The 22,745-nt window shown below is 42.4% G+C and overlaps 2 protein-coding genes across 3 annotated transcripts in view; one reads left to right on the top strand and one right to left on the bottom strand.

Annotated features, from left to right (window-relative positions):
- The first annotated feature begins 8,083 nt into the window (after nucleotides 1-8,083).
- LOC137531665 (olfactory receptor 5AR1-like) lies at nucleotides 8,084-9,004 on the top strand. Its single transcript, XM_068251612.1, has one exon. It carries the CDS (start codon nucleotides 8,084-8,086, stop codon nucleotides 9,002-9,004), a length of 921 nt encoding a protein of 306 aa, XP_068107713.1.
- Nucleotides 9,005-20,592: 11,588 nt separating this feature from the next.
- The window catches only part of LOC137532558 (uncharacterized), a 97,076-nt gene continuing 94,923 nt past the window's right edge, over nucleotides 20,593-22,745 (bottom strand). For both annotated transcript variants that reach the window (XM_068253188.1, XM_068253189.1), the window contains exon 20: nucleotides 20,593-20,875. In XM_068253188.1, coding sequence (XP_068109289.1) covers nucleotides 20,874-20,875 — 2 coding nt within the window. In that variant the 3' untranslated portion in view covers nucleotides 20,593-20,873. The remainder of the gene's footprint in view (nucleotides 20,876-22,745) is intronic.

Below are 22,745 nucleotides of genomic sequence, written 5' to 3'. Positions count from 1 at the left end.
CACGCTGACTGGCAGCAGTACAGTGGCAGTACAGAAATGCTATACAGTGGTGGGTGAGCGGTGTACCACTATTGCCAGCAGCGACACAGAGCACAATGCTATACAGTGGCGGGTGAGCGGTGTACTACTGTTCCCAGCAGACAAAGAGTGGCAGTAAACACAATGCTATATAGTGTGGCTGAGCCGTGTACACAGAGTGGCAGTAAACACAATGCTATATAGTCTGCTATATAGTCACCCCGAACGGGGTGATGTTCTGCAGCACCCGAACAGTGGCGAACACTGTTCGCCCAACACTACTGGGAACGCAGATTTTAGTACCTAAACACACGATACAACATGTTTTCCGGGGTCGGACTCTGAGGCACATACAGATGGTCCCGATCATCATCCTCATCATACAACTCTTCTCCTGAGTCTGACCCACCCACCACCTCTGCCACCCCAACATCCCCAGACACAGTCACAGACCCCTCATCGTCCTCAACATTAACTTGGGATGCTGGCCTGAGCCCGACCTCCTCCTCCACATCAGGCCCCATCATCCCCTCAATGGCAGCCCTCATTAATCGCTCTGGCGCCGGACCGATGGACACAACGTTCTCCTCCGGGGAGGGCTGCTGCTGACCACTGGCTGCTGGGGTGGATGTTATAGCTTGCGTGGGGCGTTGGCTGTTGCTGTTGTTGGGAGTGCTGCTCACAGCGGAGGTCTCTGAGGAACTCATGGTGAGCTCATATAGTGGTTGACGGTGAGTGGAGTATTACTGATCCCAGCAATATACACACTGACTGGCAGAGTACGCAATGCTATATAGTCTGGCTGAGCCGTGTACACAGAGTGGCAGTGAACAATGCTATATAGTCTGGCTGAGCGGTGTACACAGAGTGGCAGTACACACAATGCTATATAGTCTGGCTGAGCCATGTACACAGAGTGGCAGTAAACAATGGTATATAGTCTGGCTGAGCGGTGTACACAGAGTGTCAGTAAACAATGGTATATAGTCTGGCTGAGCGGTGTACACAGAGTGTCAGTAAACAATGGTATATAGTCTGGCTGAGCGGTGTACACAGAGTGTCAGTAAACAATGGTATATAGTCTGGCTGAGCGGTGTACACCGAGTGTCAGTAAACAATGGTATATAGTCTGGCTGAGCGGTGTACACAGAGTGTCAGTAAACAATGGTATATAGTCTGGCTGAGCGGTGTACACAGAGTGTCAGTAAACAATGGTATATAGTCTGGCTGAGCGGTGTACACAGAGTGTCAGTAAACAATGGTATATAGTCTGGCTGAGCGGTGTACACAGAGTGTCAGTAAACAATGGTATATAGTCTGGCTGAGCGGTGTACACAGAGTGTCAGTAAACAATGGTATATAGTCTGGCTGAGCGGTGTACACCGAGTGTCAGTAAACAATGGTATATAGTCTGGCTGAGCGGTGTACACAGAGTGTCAGTAAACAATGGTATATAGTCTGGCTGAGCGGTGTACACAGAGTGTCAGTAAACAATGGTATATAGTCTGGCTGAGCGGTGTACACAGAGTGTCAGTAAACAATGGTATATAGTCTGGCTGAGCGGTGTACACAGAGTGTCAGTAAACAATGGTATATAGTCTGGCTGAGCGGTGTACACAGAGTGTCAGTAAACAATGGTATATAGTCTGGCTGAGCGGTGTACACAGAGTGGCAGTACACACAATGCTATATAGTCTGGCTGAGCGGTGTACACAGAGTGGCAGTACACACAATGCTATAGAGTCTGGCTGAGCGGTGTACACAGAGTGGCAGTACACACAATGCTATGTAGTCTGGCTGAGCGGTGTACACAGAGTGGCAGTAAACACAATGCTATATATAGCGTGGCTGAGCGAGGTGCACAGTGGCAGTACACACAATGCTATATAGTCAGGCTGAGCCGTGTACACAGAGTGGCAGTACACACAATGCTATATAGTGTGGCTGAGCGAGCGGTGTACTACTATTCCCAGCAGACACAGAACAGTAAACACAATGCTATATAGTGTGGGTGAGCGAGCGGTGTACCACTATTCCCAGCAGACACAGAACAGTAAACAGAATGCTATATAGTGTGGCTGAACGAGCGGTGTACCACTATTCCCAGCAGACACAGAACAGTAAACAGAATGCTATATAGTGTGGCTGAGCGAGCGGTGTACCACTATTCCCAGCAGACACAGAACAGTGAACAGAATGCTATATAGTGTGGCTGAGCGAGCGGTGTACTACTATTCCCAGCAGACACAGAACAGTAAACAGAATGCTATATAGTGTGGCTGAGCGAGGTACACAGAGTGGCAGTAAACAGAATGCTATATAGTGTGGCTGAGCGAGCGGTGTACTACTGTTCCCAGCAGCGACACACAATGACTGGGGGGGACCCTGGCTAGCGTGGCTGGAGAGCGAACTACCCTGCCTGCCTACCCAAAGCTAAACCCACAGAGAAATGGCGGAGATATGACGTGGTTCGGGTATTTATTTACCCGAACCACGTGACCGTTCGGCCAATCAGAGCGCGTTCGGGCCCGAACCACGTGACCCGTTCGGCCAATCACAGCGCTAGCCGAACGTTCGGGGAACGTTCGGCCATGCGCTCTTAGTTCGGCCATGTGGCCGAACGGTTTGGCCGAGCACCGTCAGGTGTTCGGCCGAACTTGAACATCACCCGAACAGGGTGATGTTCTGCAGAACCCGAACAGTGGCGAACACTGTTCGCCCATCACTACACTAGACTGCCTGGGAAATATACAAGGAAGGGTTTGGGTAACCTCAAGGCCACCAGGGAAAGATATATAAGGAGGTGCATAAAATTGGAGGTATCTTGCAAGATGAGGAAGGGGAGCAACAAATCTTTCTGCAGAGCACCCTAGTCCACATTTATGCACAAGGGGCTCATATTATATACACTTCAGTACCCAGAGGAAGAGGGGGTGTCCAGATGTCTGCTTACCACCCCCAGGTGCAATGGGTACGGGAGTATATCAGTAAAAAACAGCATGTTTGGAGGCTTCACAATTACCTTGGAAAATCTAATTTAATATAAAGCAGGAAACAATAAAACCATTAACCACCATGCAATGTATGCAATAAACTTTGTTAAGTAGGATTACATGCATTAAAGGGGCACTTTAATGAAAATTGTTTTTCTGGCATAACCCTCTTAGCATGTATCTAAATTAGGAGCATCAAAAACCAAGCAGCTTTTGCTTTTTTCAACGCTTGAAAAGGTTATACAGAGTTCATGCAGAGATCCTGCCCATCCCTCCTTCCTCTGCTGACTGGGGCTGCTCCATAGCAGCTCTCTCTCTGCTGAAGCTGACACTGGAATGTTGAAGATGTTAGATAAACAAATAAGCAAGGTGAATGACTTTACAGTCCCGTTTACACTCACTCGGCTACTTTTGTTTGCAGTGCTATGAACTTCCCCAGCACACAGCCTGCATGTCCCGTACACCAGAGAGAGAGGGGAAATCAGCTGTTAAACTCAGGCTGGCTTAGCAGAGGGGGATGACACGTTGCTTAGCTCCAAAATGCGTCGAAAAGGATATCTGTATACTATGCTCTGTATAACCTATCAAGGACACATTTAAAAGAATACACTGCTTTGCATCTGAAGCTCCTAATGTTAGGTACATGATAACAGGGTTATTGCAGACACCTCATTTTCACCATAGCACCCCTTTAAGTCTTACCGCACAATGAGTACAACAGAATACAATGCATTGCGTGCAATGCACTATGTTCTACTTAACATGTGTAAGACTTTACGCACCTAATTCTGCTTAAAGGAAACCTAAAGTATAAAAAAGTGGCCATTTACTTACCTGGGGATTCTTCCTGCCCTCTGAAGTCTCCCTGGTCCCTTGCCTTCATCCCACACTCCTCTGATTCCCCTGGTGTCCCCCTCCAATGCTGGATGCACAGGCCCCATCCCACGCGCATCCTCTGTTGCACTCCTGTCCTGTGGCCAGAAGTGCTCTGCGCGTGCGTAGTAAGCAAACACTGCTCCCGCGCACGTGCAGAATTCTCCCAGCCACGGGGATAATAGAGGGCGCGCATGGCCAGGAGAGCTCTCCTGTACAGAAGACTCACAGCCACAGAAGAGTAACTGCAAGCGGCATATTTGCGCACCTGTGCATGTGCAGAAGCTGCCGTCCGCTATGGAGGGGACATCAGAGGACCGGGTGAGGGCAGAACTGCAGCGAGGGACACAGAGACTTCTATGGGCTTCAAGAAGCCCAAGGTAAGTAAAGATGCTTTAATTTATTTGGCCTCATGTATCCTTTAACCAAAAATTATAGCATCATACATCTGGATTTGCTGGCTATAGTTAGAATGTGGCACCCCATATGCATTGTGTGACATTGCAAAACACAGATAGCTTTCTTAGCAACAAACAGATAACTGCACTTGCATTCTTTGGATATACATGGGTGTACCACCTTAGTAACAGGATGTGATGAATGACGGCTCACCCTGCTGCTGCTCAAATCCACGGTGACGTTAAATATTCCATCAACCCTCCCCCCCCCTCCCCCACATTGTAGCAACTCGGAGGGAGATTTAATCCGGGGTCTGGCAATCACTAGATCTCTGAATCACTCTTGCGTGGGGCATGCAGCGAAACACTAGCGATATGAAGGCGCCCAACTTTAGCACTCAGTACCAGGCGCCGAAATGACCTGCTTTGGCTGTAGGGATCTTAATGGTCTTTAGTAAGCCTGAGTAGTTGGTTAGGAATTTTTGAACTATTACCTTATTTTTGGAATGTAAGACAAAAACGGGGAGAAAAAGTCCCAGCGCCTTATATTCCAAAGACAGAGAGTCCCCAACTTACAACCGCCTGCCGATACGAACTGCCAACCCACTTCAACATTGGTGACTCCCTGAATCATCCTCTATGTGGTCCTCCCCGACCCCTTTCCCCCCCCCCCCTTCCCGTCCCGTCTTCTCTGCTCATCGTGTGTAAAACCAATTAGCAGCAGCGCGGCTCACCTAATTCAGCTATTCCAGCAGTGATCGCAGACTGCTACTTTCTGGTGTTGATCCCCTAGTGATGGCATGATCAGATGGCACTGATGACACAATCAGCAGAAGCCGGCACTAGAAGAGCAGCACTAGAGATGAGAGGTATGCACTCGCCACAGGAGCCGCTGGATGAGGTGCGACACGCTGCCGTGTCTGATTTGTCCAACAGGCTGCAGCCGCGCTCCTGAGCGCTCCCGTGTGCCGCTGCCCGTTAGCCCGGAGATCAATGAATAGGAACGCAGTTCCCTTTCATTGATCTAAGTCCCCGTTAGAAAGACTGACAGCTTCTATTAGAAGCTGCAATCTTTCTAAAGAAAACAAAGTTTCACATTCTCCTTATACTTCCTGGAAGCGAGAATGCTCACTTACAGGAAGAATAAAAAATTTGACTGTGGCCATCTTGTGGCCAAATAGGAAAACTACATCTACATACGTTTTTTAAATAAAATCACAAACAATTGTATTTAAAATTAACTGTTTACCTCCCACACTACAAAAAATACCCAAATAACTTTTTTTTAACAAAAAATGAAATAAAAAAAGCACTATTTAAAAACAAAACATAAATAGTTACCTAAGGGTCTGAACTTTTTAATATGCATGTCAAGAGGGTATATTACTAATATTTTGTTTTAAATTATAAGCTTGTTAAATAGTGATGGATGCAAAACTGATAAAATGCACCTTTATTTCCAAATAAAATATTGGCACCATACATTGTGATAGGGACATAATTTAAATGGTGTAATAACTGGGACAAATGGGCAAATAAAATACGTGGGTTTTAATTATGGTAGCATGTATTATTTTAAAGTTATACTGGCCGAAAAATAATTTTTTCCATTTTTTGTAATATTCCCATTAAAATGCATTTAGAAAAAAATAATTCTTAGCAAAATGTACCACCCATGAAAGCATAATTGGTGGCGGAAAAAACAAGATGTAGATCAATTCATTGTGATAAGTAGTGATAAAGTTATTGGTGAATGAATGGAAAGTGAAAATTGCTCCGATGCATAAGGTGAAAAACGACTAAAGGCTGAACTGGTTAAGATGGGCCTTTACATATTGAGTAGGGAGAACCTTACAGGCACTGCAATATTGCAATCCAATACGGGTTAGGGCATTACCAATAGTGTTCTTGGCGACTGTGATGAGTTGGTTGTAATGGAAGAAATTGATTTTGTGGATAGGTGTGCTTTATACACATAGTGAGTTGAGATCAAGAGTATCTGGGATTGATATCTGTGTGCCAGAACTTCTGGTTGTGTTGACAGGGATCAAATACTTATTTCACTCAACGAGATGTAAATTGACATATAACTTTCACATAATGTGCTGTTCTCTGTATTTATGGTTTCATTGAATTGAAACACCCATAAAATTACAAACTGCTTATCAGGGCATGGAATAATTATTTCTCACACTGTATTGTAGTTTAACTGTGTGTGTGTGTGTATATTTATTGTATTTATAAAGCGCCAACATATTACGCAGCGCTGATATATATATATATATATATATATATATATATATATATATATATATATATATATATATATATATATATACACACACACACACGTATATATTGTTAACTGTTAATGTTTGCAAATATATGAACAATTGTATAACTGCATCTGAATGCTACTATGCTTTACTTTAAGTTTGAGATAAAGTATGAAGTCATTTTAGGCAACTTTTGACTTTTATGGGATTTAAATACGGTACCTTTGTGCATCTTCATTTCAAGTGTCTCAAACCTCTCTTGTATTAGAACAATGCTAAATGATGCTGGCAACAGCTAAACTAAATTGTGCCTTTGGGAACACAGGCTTGTTTGAAAATAAAAAGCCACGCATATAGCTACACATTCCCATTCTGTACAAAAGAAAAATGACTCAAGCTGTTTTGGTTTTGGAGAAACAGAATCCTGATATAATGTTAAATGATGTTTTACCAGTTTCATCAGGTTGCCTTCAACATTAAACCATAATGCCACATCTAGTTCTCTGTTCTTACTATGGATGGAAACCTAAACAGTAGCCATGAACTCAATCTATTTTTCCATAGATGCTTACTCAGCAAGCTTGCAAGAAATGTTTGATAATGTTGTATGACACCAGTATCTGCCCTAAGACTAAATAGAATCATTATATAAATTGTTTTTTATTTATAGACAACTGGTAAGATTCAGCTCAACGAAGTCTCTAGTTTTACACACACACATTTTTTTTTATCATTCACGTTCAGCTGTTTTAAAATATACACTTTTTAAATGCATGTTTGTGTTATGATTTATTTTATTAGGCTTAAAAAGATGAAAAAAAAAAGATTGATTTGTTGTTGATGAACATAAATACATTAAATACAATTAAAGAATTAGAAGTAAAACACACACAAAAAATACAAAATGCAAATGAATTGCACGAATATTATTACTATTATTATTTATGATTTATATACAATTAAAAAATATTCTAAATAACAGTTTTTAAATTTGCTTAGAAAAATTCTAATTACATTGTACTGTCTCCAAAGCTGGAATATGTTATCATGCTTTCTTCTAAATTGTTTTAGTAGATCTAATCTAAATCAATCATGTTGAAATTATCAATTACTTTGCTATGCGATTATTTCTTTATGCATCTTTTCTCTAAAACACAAAATATTACCTTGTCTAAGTTGTGATGTACACCAAGTCAAGGCATTTGTCTACAAAGCCCTTGCTCCGTTCTTTTACTTCTATGACAAGTACCCAATCATTAAAACTTGCTGTATAAAAAGTTTTGCCCGGCATAAGAAGCTCGTATGCTGCCGGGGTAATTCTCATAAAGATATCTGGGTTCCCCTGCGTAGAAAAATCAATACTGTACTGCGCTCAATGTCTAGTTGCATATATAATAAATACCTTTTCACTGAAAATGTTTAATAAAAAGTATTAAACCTTAAAAAAGAGGCCTACAAGCAACTATTCATCTTGAGAAGCAAGACCACAAAAAAGTGATTAATTTTCTAAAATATGACAAATGTTATGGAAAACACGAATGAAACCTACGTTAAAGAATTCATTCTCCTGGGTCTTTCTGAAAAACCTGGACTACAGGTTACATTTTCCTTGCTGTTCTTGTTAATCTACATTGTGACATTCACTGGGAATATTCTCATTATAATTATAGTGATAGTCAGCTCCCAACTCCACACTCCCATGTACTTCTTCCTCTGTAACCTTTCCATCGTAGACATTTGCTTTTCCTCTACCGTGGTGCCCAAAATTCTGATAATCACCATAACACAAGACAGAAGCATTTCATTCTTTGGCTGTGCCACCCAACTGTACTTCCATTTAGCACTGGGAGGTTCAGAATGTTTACTACTGACAGTCATGGCTTTTGACAGATACACTGCTATCTGTAAACCGTTGTTGTATTATGCTATCGTTCATAAAAATCTCTGCCTACATTTGGTTATTGGCTGTTGGATAATTAGTTTCCTAAATTCTTTAATTCTCACAATCTTAACTTTTCAGCTGCCCTTTTGCAAGTCAAATATCATCAATCACTTCTTCTGTGAGATGCCACCACTCTTTCATCTTTCTTGCCAAGACACTTGGGCAAATGAGTTGGCTAAATACATTTCTGTTGGGTTAATAGTCCTTTGCTCCTTCTTGGTAATTCTCGTGTCTTATTTCTGCATCACTTTGACCATATTGAACATTCATTCTACAAGAGAGCGTCAGAAGGCATTCTCTACATGTGCCTCCCATCTTACAGTGGTCACCCTCTACTATGGCACCATAATGCTCATGCACTTAAGACCCCGATCTTCCTATTCCCCTGAACTGAACAGAGTGGTGACCATCCTTTATACAGTGGTAACACCTATGTTGAATCCAATAATCTACAGTATACGAAATAAAGATGTCAAAGAAGCTATTAAAAAAATGCTTAAATAACTGAAAGCTTTCTTATGTTTTATCTTATTTCTTTGTAACTGTACAAGTTGACTGTTCAGATAATGTGACACTATGTACACACAGTAGATAAAAGTAGGCCAAAGTGGCCAATAACTATATCCCTCTGCCCCCCCCTTCCATAGCAACAAAATGCATTGTTAGTCTGAAGGCTAGTAATGTGTCCATAAAGCATCGGGCCCAAACTGACGGCCAAGGGAGGGTTTTCCAATACCCATCAGGCATCAGTAATTAAGTACGTAGTAATTAAGGCAATCCTAATTCAGTAATTATATTGAAAACCTCATATAGTGCAAAACCATAAGATGTATTAGATATAAAAGGTCAGGGTACTCACAAAGCAAGTTTAAAAACTAGCACTTCATATAAAATCCAAGGATGTCTCCTCCTGTTGCACGCTGGCCTTTCATGTCAATTAAATGTTATGGTATTACACCATATGATATACACCAGGAATAGTGTAAGAAGAGAGCCAGAAACAAGCTAGCCATTCAACCTGCAAAGCCATTACAGCTTTCTGTGAGGGTCGGCAGCACTAACAAAGTGTGAGCAGGAGTACAGTTGTGTTCAAAATTATTCAACCCCCACAGAAATTGAGTGTTTTGGCCAGTTTGACATTGATTTTGATCATTTCATTCATCTTGTTTACAATTAAATCGAAGAGGCACTTGTAAGTCAGACAAATATAACATAACATTTATAATGAAATAACCACACGTCTTTTCTGTGCTCACATCATTATCAGTTTTATTCAACCCCCAAGTAACATTCATTTTTAGTACTTAGTACAACAACCTTTTCCAGTTATAACAACTTTTTAACGTGAAGCATAGCTTGACACAAGTGTCTTGCAGTGATCTATGGGTATCTTAGCCCATTCTTCATGAGCAAAAGCCTCCAGTTCAGTCACATTCTTAGGCTTGCGCGCTGCAACTGCTTTCTTTAAGTCCCACCAGAGGTTCCCAATCAGATTTAAGTCTGGTGACTGCGATGGCCACTCCAAAATGTTCCAGCCTTTAATCTGCAACCATGCTCTAGTGGACTTGGAGGTATGCTTGGGATCATTGTCCTGTTGAAAGGTCCAACGTCTCCCAAGCCTCAGGTTTGTGACGGACTGCATCACATTTTCCTCCAATATCTCCTGGTACTGAATAGAATTCATGGTACCTTGCACACGCTGAAGTTTCCCTGTACCTGCAGAAGCAAACCAGCCCCAAAGCATGATTGACCCCACCGCCATGCTTCACAGTAGGAAAGGTGTTTTTTTTCTTCATAGGCCTTGTTCGTCCTCCTCCAAACATAGCATTGATCCATGGGCCCAAACATTTCTAATTTTGTTTCATCAGTCCACAGAACACTATCCCAAAACTTTTGTGGTAGTGTTCTGTGGACTGATTAATCATTTGTATTTCATTGACCATTCCTACTAGTGATACAACTACAGTACAGATCAGGCTTTATTCTTACAGCAGAGAGAAAAGATTCCTGTGTACACATCAGATATACAGTCAGATATGTATATTTTACTTTAAAAATACAATGACTGGTTTACTGAAGCAGCACAATTAACAATTTTTTGATTGGTTTAACTCAATTTTGGGGACTAAGCACAGCAATTACTTTATACAGTGGGATGCGAAAGTTTGGGCAATGTTATTAATCGTCTTGATTTTCCTGTCTAAATCGTTGGTTGTTACGATAAAAAATGTCAGTTAAATATATCATATAGGAGACACACACAGTGATATTTGAGAAGTGAAATGAAGTTTATTGCATTTACATAAAGTGCGCAATAATTGTTTGAATAAAATTAGGAAGGTGCATAAATTTGGGCACTGTTGTCATTTTATTGATTCCTAAATGTTTAGAACTAATTATTGGAACTCAAATTGGCTTGGTAAGCTCAGTGACCCCTGACCTACATACACAGGTGAGTCCAATTATAAGAAATAGTATTTAAGAGGGTCAAATGTAAGTTTCCCTCTTTTAAATTTCTCTGAAGAGTAGGAACATGGGGTCTCAAAACAACTCTCAAATTACCTGAAGTCAAAGATTGTACACCATCGTGGTTTAGGGGAAGGATACAGAAAGCTGTCTCAGAAATTTCAGCTGTCTGTTTCCACAGTTAGGAACATATTGAGGAAATGGAAGACCACAGGGTCAGGTCAAGTTAAGGCTCGAAGTAGCAGACCAAGAAAAATCTCAGATAAGCAGAAGCGATGAATGGTGAGGTCAGAGTCAACCCACAGTTACATAGTTATTTTGGTTGAAAAAAGACATACGTCCATCGAGTTCAACCAGTACAAAGTACAACTACAGACCAGCACCAAAGACCTACAACATCATCTTGCTGCAGATGGAGTCACTGTGCATCGTTCAACCATTTGGTGCACATTTGGTGCACTTTACACAAGGAGATGCTGTATGCAGAGAAAGCCTTTTTTCTGCCCACAGCACAAACAGCGCCGCTTGAGGTATGCTAAAGCACATTTGGACAAGCCAGATTCATTTTGGAATAAGGTGCTGTGGAATGCTGAAACTAAAATTGAATTATTTGGACAGCAAGGGGCATTATGCATGAAGGAAGAACAACACAGCATTAAAAAAATAAAAAAAATAAAACACCTGCTACCTACAGTAAAATATGGTGGTGGTTCCATCATGTTGTGGGGCTGTGTGGCCAGTGCAGGGACTGGGAATCTTGTCAAAGTTGAAGGACGCATGGGTTCCACTCAGTATCAGCAGATTCTGGAGACCAATGTCCAGGAATCAGTGAAAAAGCTGAAGCTGCGCCGGGGCTGGATCTTTCAACAAGACAACAACCCTAAACACTACTCAAAATCCCTTAAGGCATTCATGCAGAGGAACAATTATAGGTTCTGGAATAGCCATCTCAGTACCCAGACCTGAATGTAACTTACACCGCAGATTTTCAATTAAAGAGAGCTGTCCATGCTCGGATGCCATCAAACCTGAATGAGAGGTTTTGTAAAGAGGAATGGTCCAAAATACCTTCAACCACAATCCAGACTCTCATTGGAACCTACAGGAAGCGTTTAGAGATTGTATTTTCTGCAAAAGTAGGATCTACTAAATATTAATTTCATTTCTTTTTTGTGGTGCCCAAATTTATGCACCTGCCTTATTTTGTTTAAACAATTATTGCACACTATCTGTAAATTCAATAAAATTAATTTCACTTCTCAAATATCACTGTGTGTGTCTCCTATATGATATATTTAACTGACATGTTTTAACGTAACAACCAACGATTTATACAGGAAAATCAATGATGATTAACAAGGTTGCCCAAATATCCATATCCCACAGTGTATGTGTATGTGTATGTGTGTATATATATATATATATATATATATATATATATATATATATATATATATATATATATTATGACTATTATCTGGGAAATAGAACGTTATCATATTCTCTCCTTTGATTATAGTTTATGTTGTTCATTAGGAGTCGAAGTCAGTGCATATTTCCCTGACTGAGTTTCCAAAAATTGCTCTGACTCAGACTCCTCAACTCCAACTCCACAGCCAGCCCTGATCTATGTAGAAAGAATAACAAAAAAACCCTCTTATGGCCCATACTCACGGGCAACTTTTTGGACTGTCGCCAGCACACGTGAGCGTGTGCGCGACAGGCCGGCGACAGCTCGTCGCCAGGTCCCTCCGCATACACACGGCGGAGGGACCTGGCAACTGATGCGGCGGAAGCTGTCGCTGTTGCTCCTCCGCCCGCCGGAAGCCCAATGCATTTCTTATCTTGTTGCTGTCGCTAGTCCGCGTACTCAGGCGGACTAGCGACAGTTCCGGCGGAGTTGCGGCAGCGACTGTCGCCAGGCGATTGAGCGGTTCAATCGCCCGGCGACATCAGCGACGAGCGACGGTTCGGGGTGCGCGCCCGTGCAACGCCGCATACTCACGGGCGACCTGTTGCTGCAACACGCGCGCGCCGCGTGTTGCGGCGACATTTGTAGCCCATGAGTATGGGCCATAACTCTCCATGTCAGTAGTAAACATGATCTTTCCCCTGCTGCATGAGGAATGCTTTCTACACCACACTGATAGGGTAAGAGTATTTTTATTCTCTCTTCTACTTATCTCTTTCTTTTCTCCATAACCCACTTTTCCTTTGTTTGGTAAAAAAAATCCTCTTACAGTTCCTCTTTAAGTTAACATCACAATACTTTTCTGTTTAATGGCATAGATTACCTTCAGGTGCAGGGTGTAGCGATGATGACACCTTGTACCAGTCAGTACTCCAGGGCATGGGAGAGACATCTGTTCAGACAGCAGGACCTGGACCACATTTTATTGTGGATCAGGTACACTTCCCCCTCATCTGCATGGGTTAACCTACCCTTATGTGACTATTCATTAACATCCTAAATCAGAATTTGTTTGACTTACAGTTCACACTGCTATGATTTTAAAGAGTATTAACTTTGCTGGCAATTCATAAGTCTTGTGATGGATTGATTTCTATCACCTTATACTGGAAGAACACAATATGGACACCGGTCCTACATGCCAAAAGTCTCACCCTCAATTTCTCAAAAATAACATACAAGTGGAACGCCACCTTTGTGTATACAGAACCTGCTCCACTGACTCCAAATTCAAGAAACATGACCAAGAATAACGGCAGAGAATTTTACAATGTGGGTATAGTAAAAAGTGTAAAAAACACCATCAACATGCTATATCTAGGATTATATCAGATCTTCTAAATTCAGATCATAGGACCTCTAAACTTCAGCACATTGTACTACCCAGTTTGCTAATGAAAACTATGAAATTAGACATTTTGTGAAAAGTCAATATACAAATTCCAAAAATAGTCAATCTGCCAAATGGTATCTAACTTAGCAACATGTTTCAGTTGCCACTTTGTAGATTCTAATTCAACATTAGAATTGTTCTTTCAAACATAAGTGTAGAGGGGACTGCAATTCCACACATGTAGTATACCTTCTGACTTTCACTTGTTGTTTCTATGTTGGAAAAACCAGAAGCCTTAAAACTTCAAGAACAGGATTCAAAAATGTACAAACATTGCAAAACAGATATTTATTCACATTTTCCATACTCCAAAAGCAATTTTGGATGTTTTGTTTTGGATCATATATACTTCGGCGTATGGGATGGAGATGTTAAACAACTTATGCAATCGGAATCGAAAATCATTTATAAATTGGCCGGTACTTCTTATGCTGGTTTCCATGATTTTGCTGTGTCCTTCTTCATCGATATGTTCTGTTGCTCTCTAATATGGATGTCCCATTGTTTTCTGGCCCACATGATGTCAATTGTGATTCATCCTACCTAATAAAACTCCTGGGTTCTGTGCCTATGTCAGCGCAGTGTGAAGTGGCACAGATGCATATGCCCACGGTGGGGTCCTGGTTGCGCACGGATAGCAGGCATGCGTAGCCATTAACCTCCTTAGCGGTACCCCCGAGCTGAGCTCGGGGTAAGCCACCGTGGAGGATTGCTCAGGCCCGCTGGACCGATTTGCATAATTTTTTTTAATACACGCATCTAGCACTTTGCTAGCTGCGTGTTACCTCCGATCGCCACCGCTCTGCGCCGATTCACCGCCGCGTTAGCTGCCCCCCCCGAGCGCTGCCTGGCCAATCAGTGCCAGGCAGCTCTGAGGGGTGGATCGGGACTCCCTGACGTCACAATGTTGATGACGTCATCGCGCCTGTCGCCATGGCGACGTGAAACGCCCTAAAGGATTTCCTGATGGGCCTGATCGCCGGAGGCGATCGGAGGGGGTGGGTGGATGCCGCTGCTCAGCGGCTATCATGTAGCTAGCGCTTGGCTAGCTACATGATTTAATTTATTTATTTTTTTTACAACTAGTGTTGTAGAGCTGCGCTGCCTCCCTGGGGGATTTAATTGACCGCCAGGGAGGTTAAGTAACAGGCTAAATTACTAGTGCTTATATGATATGAATGCATAGCAACCTTGGGGCCATATGCAATTCACTTTTTCACCTGAGTTTTCTCCTAGGAGATATTTTTAAACTTGTCAAAAAATGCCTTTCAAGCTACCAGAAAGCAAGGAAATACTCTAAATAATTTTGTTCTTTTTCACCTACTTTTTGGTACTTTTTTAGTTTAAAAGTGCTGGAAAGTTATTTTAAATCAAATATGAAAAATCATCTCCTAGGAGAAAACTCAGGTGAAAAAGTGAATTGCATATGGGCCTTGGTGTTATTTTTATGTTGCTGTGTTTGTTACTCAAATTAATGTATCTACAATCCTGTACACATCATTGCTGCTGAAGGAAGTTATAGTCTGTATTGTTTAGTCAATTCAATACAGAGGCGCCAACAGAGTAAAAGTTTTAATGTTAAAAAGGTATAAAATGAGGGGCAAGGGTGGACTTACCTCCCCGACAAAAACACAACTATTGTATAAGATCAAGAAATACGGTATTTATTCGTACTCTAAAAACTGTTTGCAATGCGTTTCACAAGTCTCAAGCTCGCTTCCTCAGGCAAAAATACACAAGGAGCAACTTTCAAGTTGTGCAGCGCCTCTGTGCTGACAAGTTCAAGAATAGGCTGTATTGTGTTCTGTATTCAGAAATATTATTTGTATTGTCCACCGAAGTAAAAATTGGTCATTCGTACATAGGAGCTTCTGCTTCTTTATATGTATACAGTATATGATTTTGTCATCTGGAGTGGTTTTATTTGTAGCACCGGTTGCTGTTTTTGTATTTGTTTTCTGCCCCTCTTTGTCTCCACACTTCTAACCCCTGCTGTCCCCTTTTATGTTTTTCTGACTTTCTCATACCTACCCTCTCTTTTTGTGTGAAAATAAACAATTGCATCCATCCCCCTACTCCTACTTTTTTTTATTTATTTTTTTGGTATCCCACACAATCATTTTATGCTTAAACATTTACAAAGTAGATTTAAAGCGGACCTGAATACTTTTGTAAAAACGAACAGTTTGACTTACCTGGGGCTTCCCCAAGCCCCCTGTAGCTGTCCTGTCCGCGCCGGCTCTCCCCGATCCATTTACAGGAGTATTCAGTTCCGCTTTAAGGTTTTATGGTCTCTGCGCAATGACGGTCTCTCAAGAGTACCAAAACTTACATACACGAACTATTGACCTTTTTATCGATACCCTGCTCTCAGGTCTTCTCTGCCAGGAGTAGATTTATGGCTGTTATTCTTTATCAGAGAGGGTTACACTATAAACAAAGATCTGACAAGAGAGAAGCCGTCATCTGCATGCCTGAAGATTAACTCTTTCAGGCAGTGCAAGAAACACAGCTTAGTTACAAATGATTTGCGATGTACACACACGTTTATCTAATCATGTCACATTTCGACTCGGGTACACTTTACAGGACACTTGAAGTGAGAGGGATATGTAGGCTGCCATATTTATTTCCTTTTAAGCAATACCAGTTGCCTGAGTATCCTGTTGATCCTCTGCTTCTAATACTTTTAGCTATGGACCCTGAACAAGCATGCAACAGATTAGGTGTTTCTGACAAGTTTGTCAAATCTGAGATGATTTGCCGCATGCTTGTTTTTGTTGTGATTCAGACAATACTGCAGTCAAATTTATCAGCAGGCAAGGCAACTTGTATTGTTTAACCTTTTCACCTCCCCCAGCACGAGTATCTACGTCCCTGTATTTACACAAATATAAACAAATACAAACACTTGGTTCTGTTTCTATTTTTAGAAACCACTAACTCTGTATCTCCATCTTGTGGCCAAAAAGTAAAACCACATCCAAATACCCTATTATACACCTTCCCATAGAAAAATGAAATACATTTTCATTATTTTTTAAAACCCTTCGAGGTGAAATGGTTAAAATGAAATAAATATATACCTTGATTCAGGTTCCCTTTAATGTTACAATGCCACTTTTCATTGTAACATTCAGCCTCAGTGTCGAAGAGGCAACTTGCGATTACTCGATATGGCACTTTTAGACAAGTCATGTCTTACAATGGCATCATCACATTGGCGTCTTTGGGTTATAAGAGCCAAAGATGTCACGGATGAACCTTCATGGGTGGAGCAATTTGGCCAAGCATTATGTTGGCACCGCCATGTATATCTAAGTGAATGGGCCTGGTCAAACAGGTGGTTGGCTGCAGTTTTTCTTAATCAGGTGAGCAACCAGTTTAGTTGTACAATCCCTGTAGACAACGCACATAAATAGGCAGCAAGTTCTGGTGTTCCATACACATCAGGCAGGATGCCAGCATCACCGTCACTTGCCATGTGACAGTTTTTTTTAAACTACAGTATCTTACTTACAATGTACCTAGGGCTTCTAATGCCCCCCCCCCCCCCTTCCCCGCTGATGTTACTGGGAGCAGAGGCGCTTGGTGCACCAGTCCGAGCAGGCGGTCGCCTGGAGCGTTGTGCTGGGGGGTAGGCATGGGGGCAGTGGCCAAATTGTGTGACCTCTCCCCCCCGGTAGCGTGAATTGGTTTGCAGCGTCTCAGATGCCGCACCAGTTCGGCCGCAGCCTGCAGCTCACCTCTCCAGCCTGTGGGTTCTGGCAGGCAGAGCAGGGCTACTGGAAAATGCCGTCCGAAGCCCTGCACTGGAGACTATTTGTATCTCCAGTGCAGGGCTTTGGGTGCAATTTTCCCATAGCCCTGCTCTTCCTGGCAGCACGGGAGTTCTGAAGCTCATCGGTGGAGTTACGGGTCGTGGGTCAGGAGAGGAGTTTACTGTGAGGTGAATTTTTGTTTTGTTTACAGATTGCAGCACTATTAGGGTGAAATAATGGGGGGGGAGGAGGATAAAAGAGGAGCCCTGGTTTGCCTATGTGTATTCACTGGTGAAAGCTGCCCGCATTACATATTTTCTGGTGAAAGCTGCCCACATTACGTATATTCTGATAAAACCATGCCTATATTGCCTGTATTTTCTGGTGAAACACGGGCAGCTAGGTGAGTAAATATATATATTTTTTGTACAGGTGCAGCGCTATTAGGGGGAACTAATGGGGGGGGGGGGGGATAAAAGAGGAGCCCTGGCCTGCCTATGTGTATTTTCTACTGAAACACTGCCCGCATTATGTGCATTTTCTGGTGAAAACTGCCCGTATTATGTGCATTTTCTGGTGAAAACTGCCTGCAACACATATTTTCTGGTGAAAGCTGCCCGCATCACGTATTTTCTGATGACAAGCTGCTGCATTACAACTATTTTCTGGTGATGTCAGTGGGAGCAGGGACATGCACGAGCAGGGAGGCAGAGTGGCCTGCGACAGTCACGAAAACCAAAAAGTGAGCCGCGGCGGGGACCGGAGGATAGTTTTATCCTGACGCGGGCACAGGATGTCTGCGGGGTGCAGTTAGAAGCCCCAGGTACATTCAACACTTTTTTTTCTCCCACTTACAGTACTCCTTTAAGAAACTTCAGTTATCTATGCAAAAGAGCTTCTCTGAGCTCTCCGACCCAACTTAGGCTGTTTTTCTGAAGCACTTATCTCAACCTGTCTCTTACTGTTTCTTGTTTGTTTAAGGTTTAACTGCAGGAAAGTTCAAATGGTCATTAGCTCTGCTCTGTTTCATAGTTTAAAAATACAGAGTGTAGTTTGTAAACTGTAAATATTACAGAATGATGCAATGTTAAAAAAATGTAAAAAAAACAAAACCTGATACATAACTGAAAAAAATATGAGACTCGTTTATTTGCTACTAATGTTCTATTAATTATCTGTACTACACATACTATTCATTATATCACACTTTTTTTCACTTCAGTGTAACTCTAAGTTTTACAAGTTTCCTAAATAAGAAGCAGATCTATCAAAACCAATGCAAGGGAAATAAGAGCAAACACTGGTACAAAAGTAGGACAGATTCTAAGATTAAACATCCTGATTAGTTTCTCTGCGCTACTGTTACATATCTACTGCAGTGATGTCTTTTTCCACAGCCCTTAGGCTCACACAGCCACTAAAAATTGACACCAGATGCCTCTGTCATTTTTCTGTTGCAGGGTAGGCGTGGCACAGCCACCTTCAGGTCTAAGGGAACTTCAATGACATAATCCAATCAATGTGTGATGTAGGATGAAGCGAATAATGAAATCAGAATAGGCGAGCCATGTGACAACACACTGTGTCCATTATAGAATGTGCCACTCCTATTTATATAGTGTTTATACAGCCCTGACGTTTTCAGCACTTCACAGTCATGTCACTAACTGTTCCTCAGAGGGGCCAATAATCTAATCCCTATCATAGTTATATAACAATCAGTGTCTAAGGCCAATTTTTGGAGGAAGCCATTAAAATTCATATGTGATGCTACAAGGAACTGAAGACCCGCCTACATTGGCACTGGTATACAGGAAGCACAGTTCATGTGACCAACATTTTCAGCTCAATATTGAAGTAATTAAAGGCATTCCTTTATAGCACGGGTGTCAAACTCCAGTCCTCAAGGGCCATGCCCATGCCAGTGTTTAGGATGGATTGAGAAATAGAGAAATGTGTTCTAATTGATGAAACAAACCTTTCCTGGTGCAGGCCCAACAATTAAATTGAGCTGTGCCAAAAATGTGTGCGGACCTTGGCCCTTGAGTCTGACAACCCTGGTTTATAGGGAAACCGCTATAGAACTACAGCAGTAGAAATAGACCTGTGTGGCACTCCCCTATAAGGCAATTCACTGATCAGCGCATACGTATATAACAAAGGCGAAATGAATCTTTCACCACAGCTTCAGCTATTCAGGCGTAGATGTGGTGGCTGGATAGTGTAAATGTGGTGGCTGGATAGTGTAATGGTTAAGGGCTCTGCCTCTGACACAGGAGACCTGGGTTCGAATCTCGGCTCTGCCTGTAAGCCAGCACCTATTCAGTAGGAGACCTTGGGCAAGACTCCCTAACACTGCTACTGCCTATAGAGCGCTTCCTAGTGGCTGCAGCCTGCCAGGAGAAAAGCGCGACATAAATGTTCTGTGTTTGTAGATGCTGCACGTGTGCTCCGCTGAACTATGAATTGAAAAGATGGCAGATGTAAACTGTGATGGGAGAGAAAAAAGGCACGTCAGTCCTGTTCCAACATGGTTTACTGAATCATCAGCAACATCGTTATATCCAACTGTGAATCACTCCTGGCTTACATGTAACTGTGTTCCGCAAGGTTAGCTGTGGAGCTGCAGTGGAACGCACCTTGACCAAGCATCCAGCAGGATGCAAAACGGCCGCCGCAGGTCCCACCTTAGCACCCAACACCCCATCTCCACTCCCACAGCTATTCTTGCGGAACACAGTTACACGTAAGCCAGGAGTGATCCACAGTTGGATAGAACGATGTTACTGATGATGCAATAAACCACATTAGAACAGGATGGTTGGAGCGCGTGCTTTTTTTTCTATCATCACAAACCACTATAGAACACCCGCTATCGGTAGGCTATACAAAAGTGCCTTTAACGTTCAACACTAGTAATATTGGTGAACAGTTCATAACTGGCACAGCCACTGGCAGTGCAACCACAGAGTTCTACTGACAAACCAAACAACACAAAACACAAGTTTAAAGCAGTGGTTTTAATCTTACATCTGACAAAAAAAGAAGAATTTCTTAAAATATATACAGGTTTATGGTAAGAAGACTTCTAATCTGTGACGTTGCAAAGTCCAAACAGTCTATTAACACCTGCAGTGTCACCACGACGAAAAGGAAAATGGAGTCATCAGTAGCTGTTTTCTATGAAGATATCATGTCAACATACAGACGTTCTCACTGCAACATAGTTTAATGGAGACTAATGGATCCTTCATCCTGTCGGTCTTCAGCTTTCTCTGGATTTCCTGAATAAAACAAATCAAAACATCGGTTGTGTTGTACTCAGCGTACGTTTTTAGCACATTTGTCTCACTTTTCTATCGTGCTTGGCAATAAGAGTTTACATTTTTAAATTAGAAATGTTACTAGCTAAATGATTTGCTGCTCTACCTGCACCTTCACCAGTAATGCTATGTATGAAAAAAAAAAATTATAGTGTCACCTCAGTGTTGCAGTAAAAAGTTCTCAAGCCAGCCTTAAGGTGTCCATTCTCCTAGCAATGCAGTAATAATAACAATACTACTGTATATTCCGGCGTATAAGACGACCCACCAACTTTTTCAGTTAAAATATAGAGTTTGGGATATACTCGCCGTATAAGACTACCCCTCTTCTAACGTACACCAAATAAATATATATTTAAAAAAAAAATCATATACTGGTGCTATATATGAACAGATACTGGTGCTGTACTGTATGTGGTACCCAGTATATAACAGTGTATAGGCGATTGACTGGTTGGATTTGTCAACTCTCCCTCTCCTTGTCTACCGGTTTATCAGAGAGGTATGGAAGAATAGATTGCGCTGTGCCCATAAAACACACCTTTTTCACCCTTCTGGCCCGCCCTTGTATCCAATTTACCTCCTTCTCTGCCTCTCAGATCTCGCACATGTGCGCCTGTGCAGCTTCACTACAGTCCTCAGCAGTAAGATCTGAGAGTAGGTAACAGGATATGGTGCATCACCCGGCATCAATGACACCCCACGTATAAGACGACCCCTGACTTTTCAGATGATTTTCAAGGGTTAAAAAAGTAGTCAGACGCCAGAATATACAGTAATAATTTTATAGCACTTTTCTCCCTGGGGACTTCTAAGTGCTGTGACCCTGAGTTATGCAGTCTCAAAGGCTCGGGAAAAGAGGTGGGTTTTTAGCCTTTTCTTAGAGAATCTGAAGCCTCCTAAAAACCATCTTTTTATTAAAAAAAAAAGGTGTTTAACAGGTTAGCCCTACCTAAACAGCCGCATCCCCGCCGCTGTAATCTAACTAAATCTCCCCCAACTCCCCGGGGGGCAATCCGGGCAGCGCTTCCATGAGAGGCAGAGCTATGAGCCGCAGCTCTGCCTCTCAGCGCGTCTGTCAACCCGGATCGCCGCTTCACCCCCGCCCCTCTCAGTCTTCCTTCACTGACAGGGGCGGGGGAGAGGCGGAGATACGCGGCTGATAGACGCGAATGGAGGCAGACCTGTGGCTCATAGTTCTGCCTCCAACAGCAGCAAAATCCACGACCAAGAAAGTCGTTGATTTTGCAGGGGAGAGGGAGGGGGGAGTTAGGGGGGGATTTAGTTCGATTTCAGCGGCGGGGATGCGGCGGTTTAGGTAGGGCTAATATATTAAATACATTTTTTTTTAATAAAAAGATGATTTTTGGGAGACGTCAGTGTCTCTTTAAAGCTGTCCAGAGAAGGAGCCTCTTGCACCGATTGTGGAAGTGAATTCCATAGAGTAGGGGCTGCATAGGAAAAGGTCCGAGCACAAATTGTTTTTAAAGTGGATCCTCAGAATAACCAGATTAATCTGACTGGCAGAGACAATGGTGCATGAAGGGACATATAGCTCCAACACATCCGCTATGTACTTAGGTCCCATGTGGTTTAGAGCCTTGAAATTCAGCAGGCAGATCTTAAAATGGATTCCCATTTTACTAGCAACAAGTTTGCAGTATTGGGGACATGTGTGAGCTGCGGGGGGATTGGCTAGGAGTCTGGCTGCGGCATTCTGTACTATTTGTAAGGGCTGCAGCATTTTATCCAGGGATCTATTGAATAGGGCATTGCAGTAGCCCAGGCGTGAGTATATAAATGCATAAACTAGCGCAGGTAGGTCTTCAGT

Source organism: Hyperolius riggenbachi, chromosome 9 (genome assembly GCF_040937935.1).
Source record: "Hyperolius riggenbachi isolate aHypRig1 chromosome 9, aHypRig1.pri, whole genome shotgun sequence".
In the NCBI taxonomy this organism is placed as follows: Eukaryota; Metazoa; Chordata; class Amphibia; order Anura; family Hyperoliidae; genus Hyperolius; species Hyperolius riggenbachi.
Note: the sequence above shows the minus strand (reverse complement) of the source record. Positions and strands in the feature narration are given on the sequence as shown.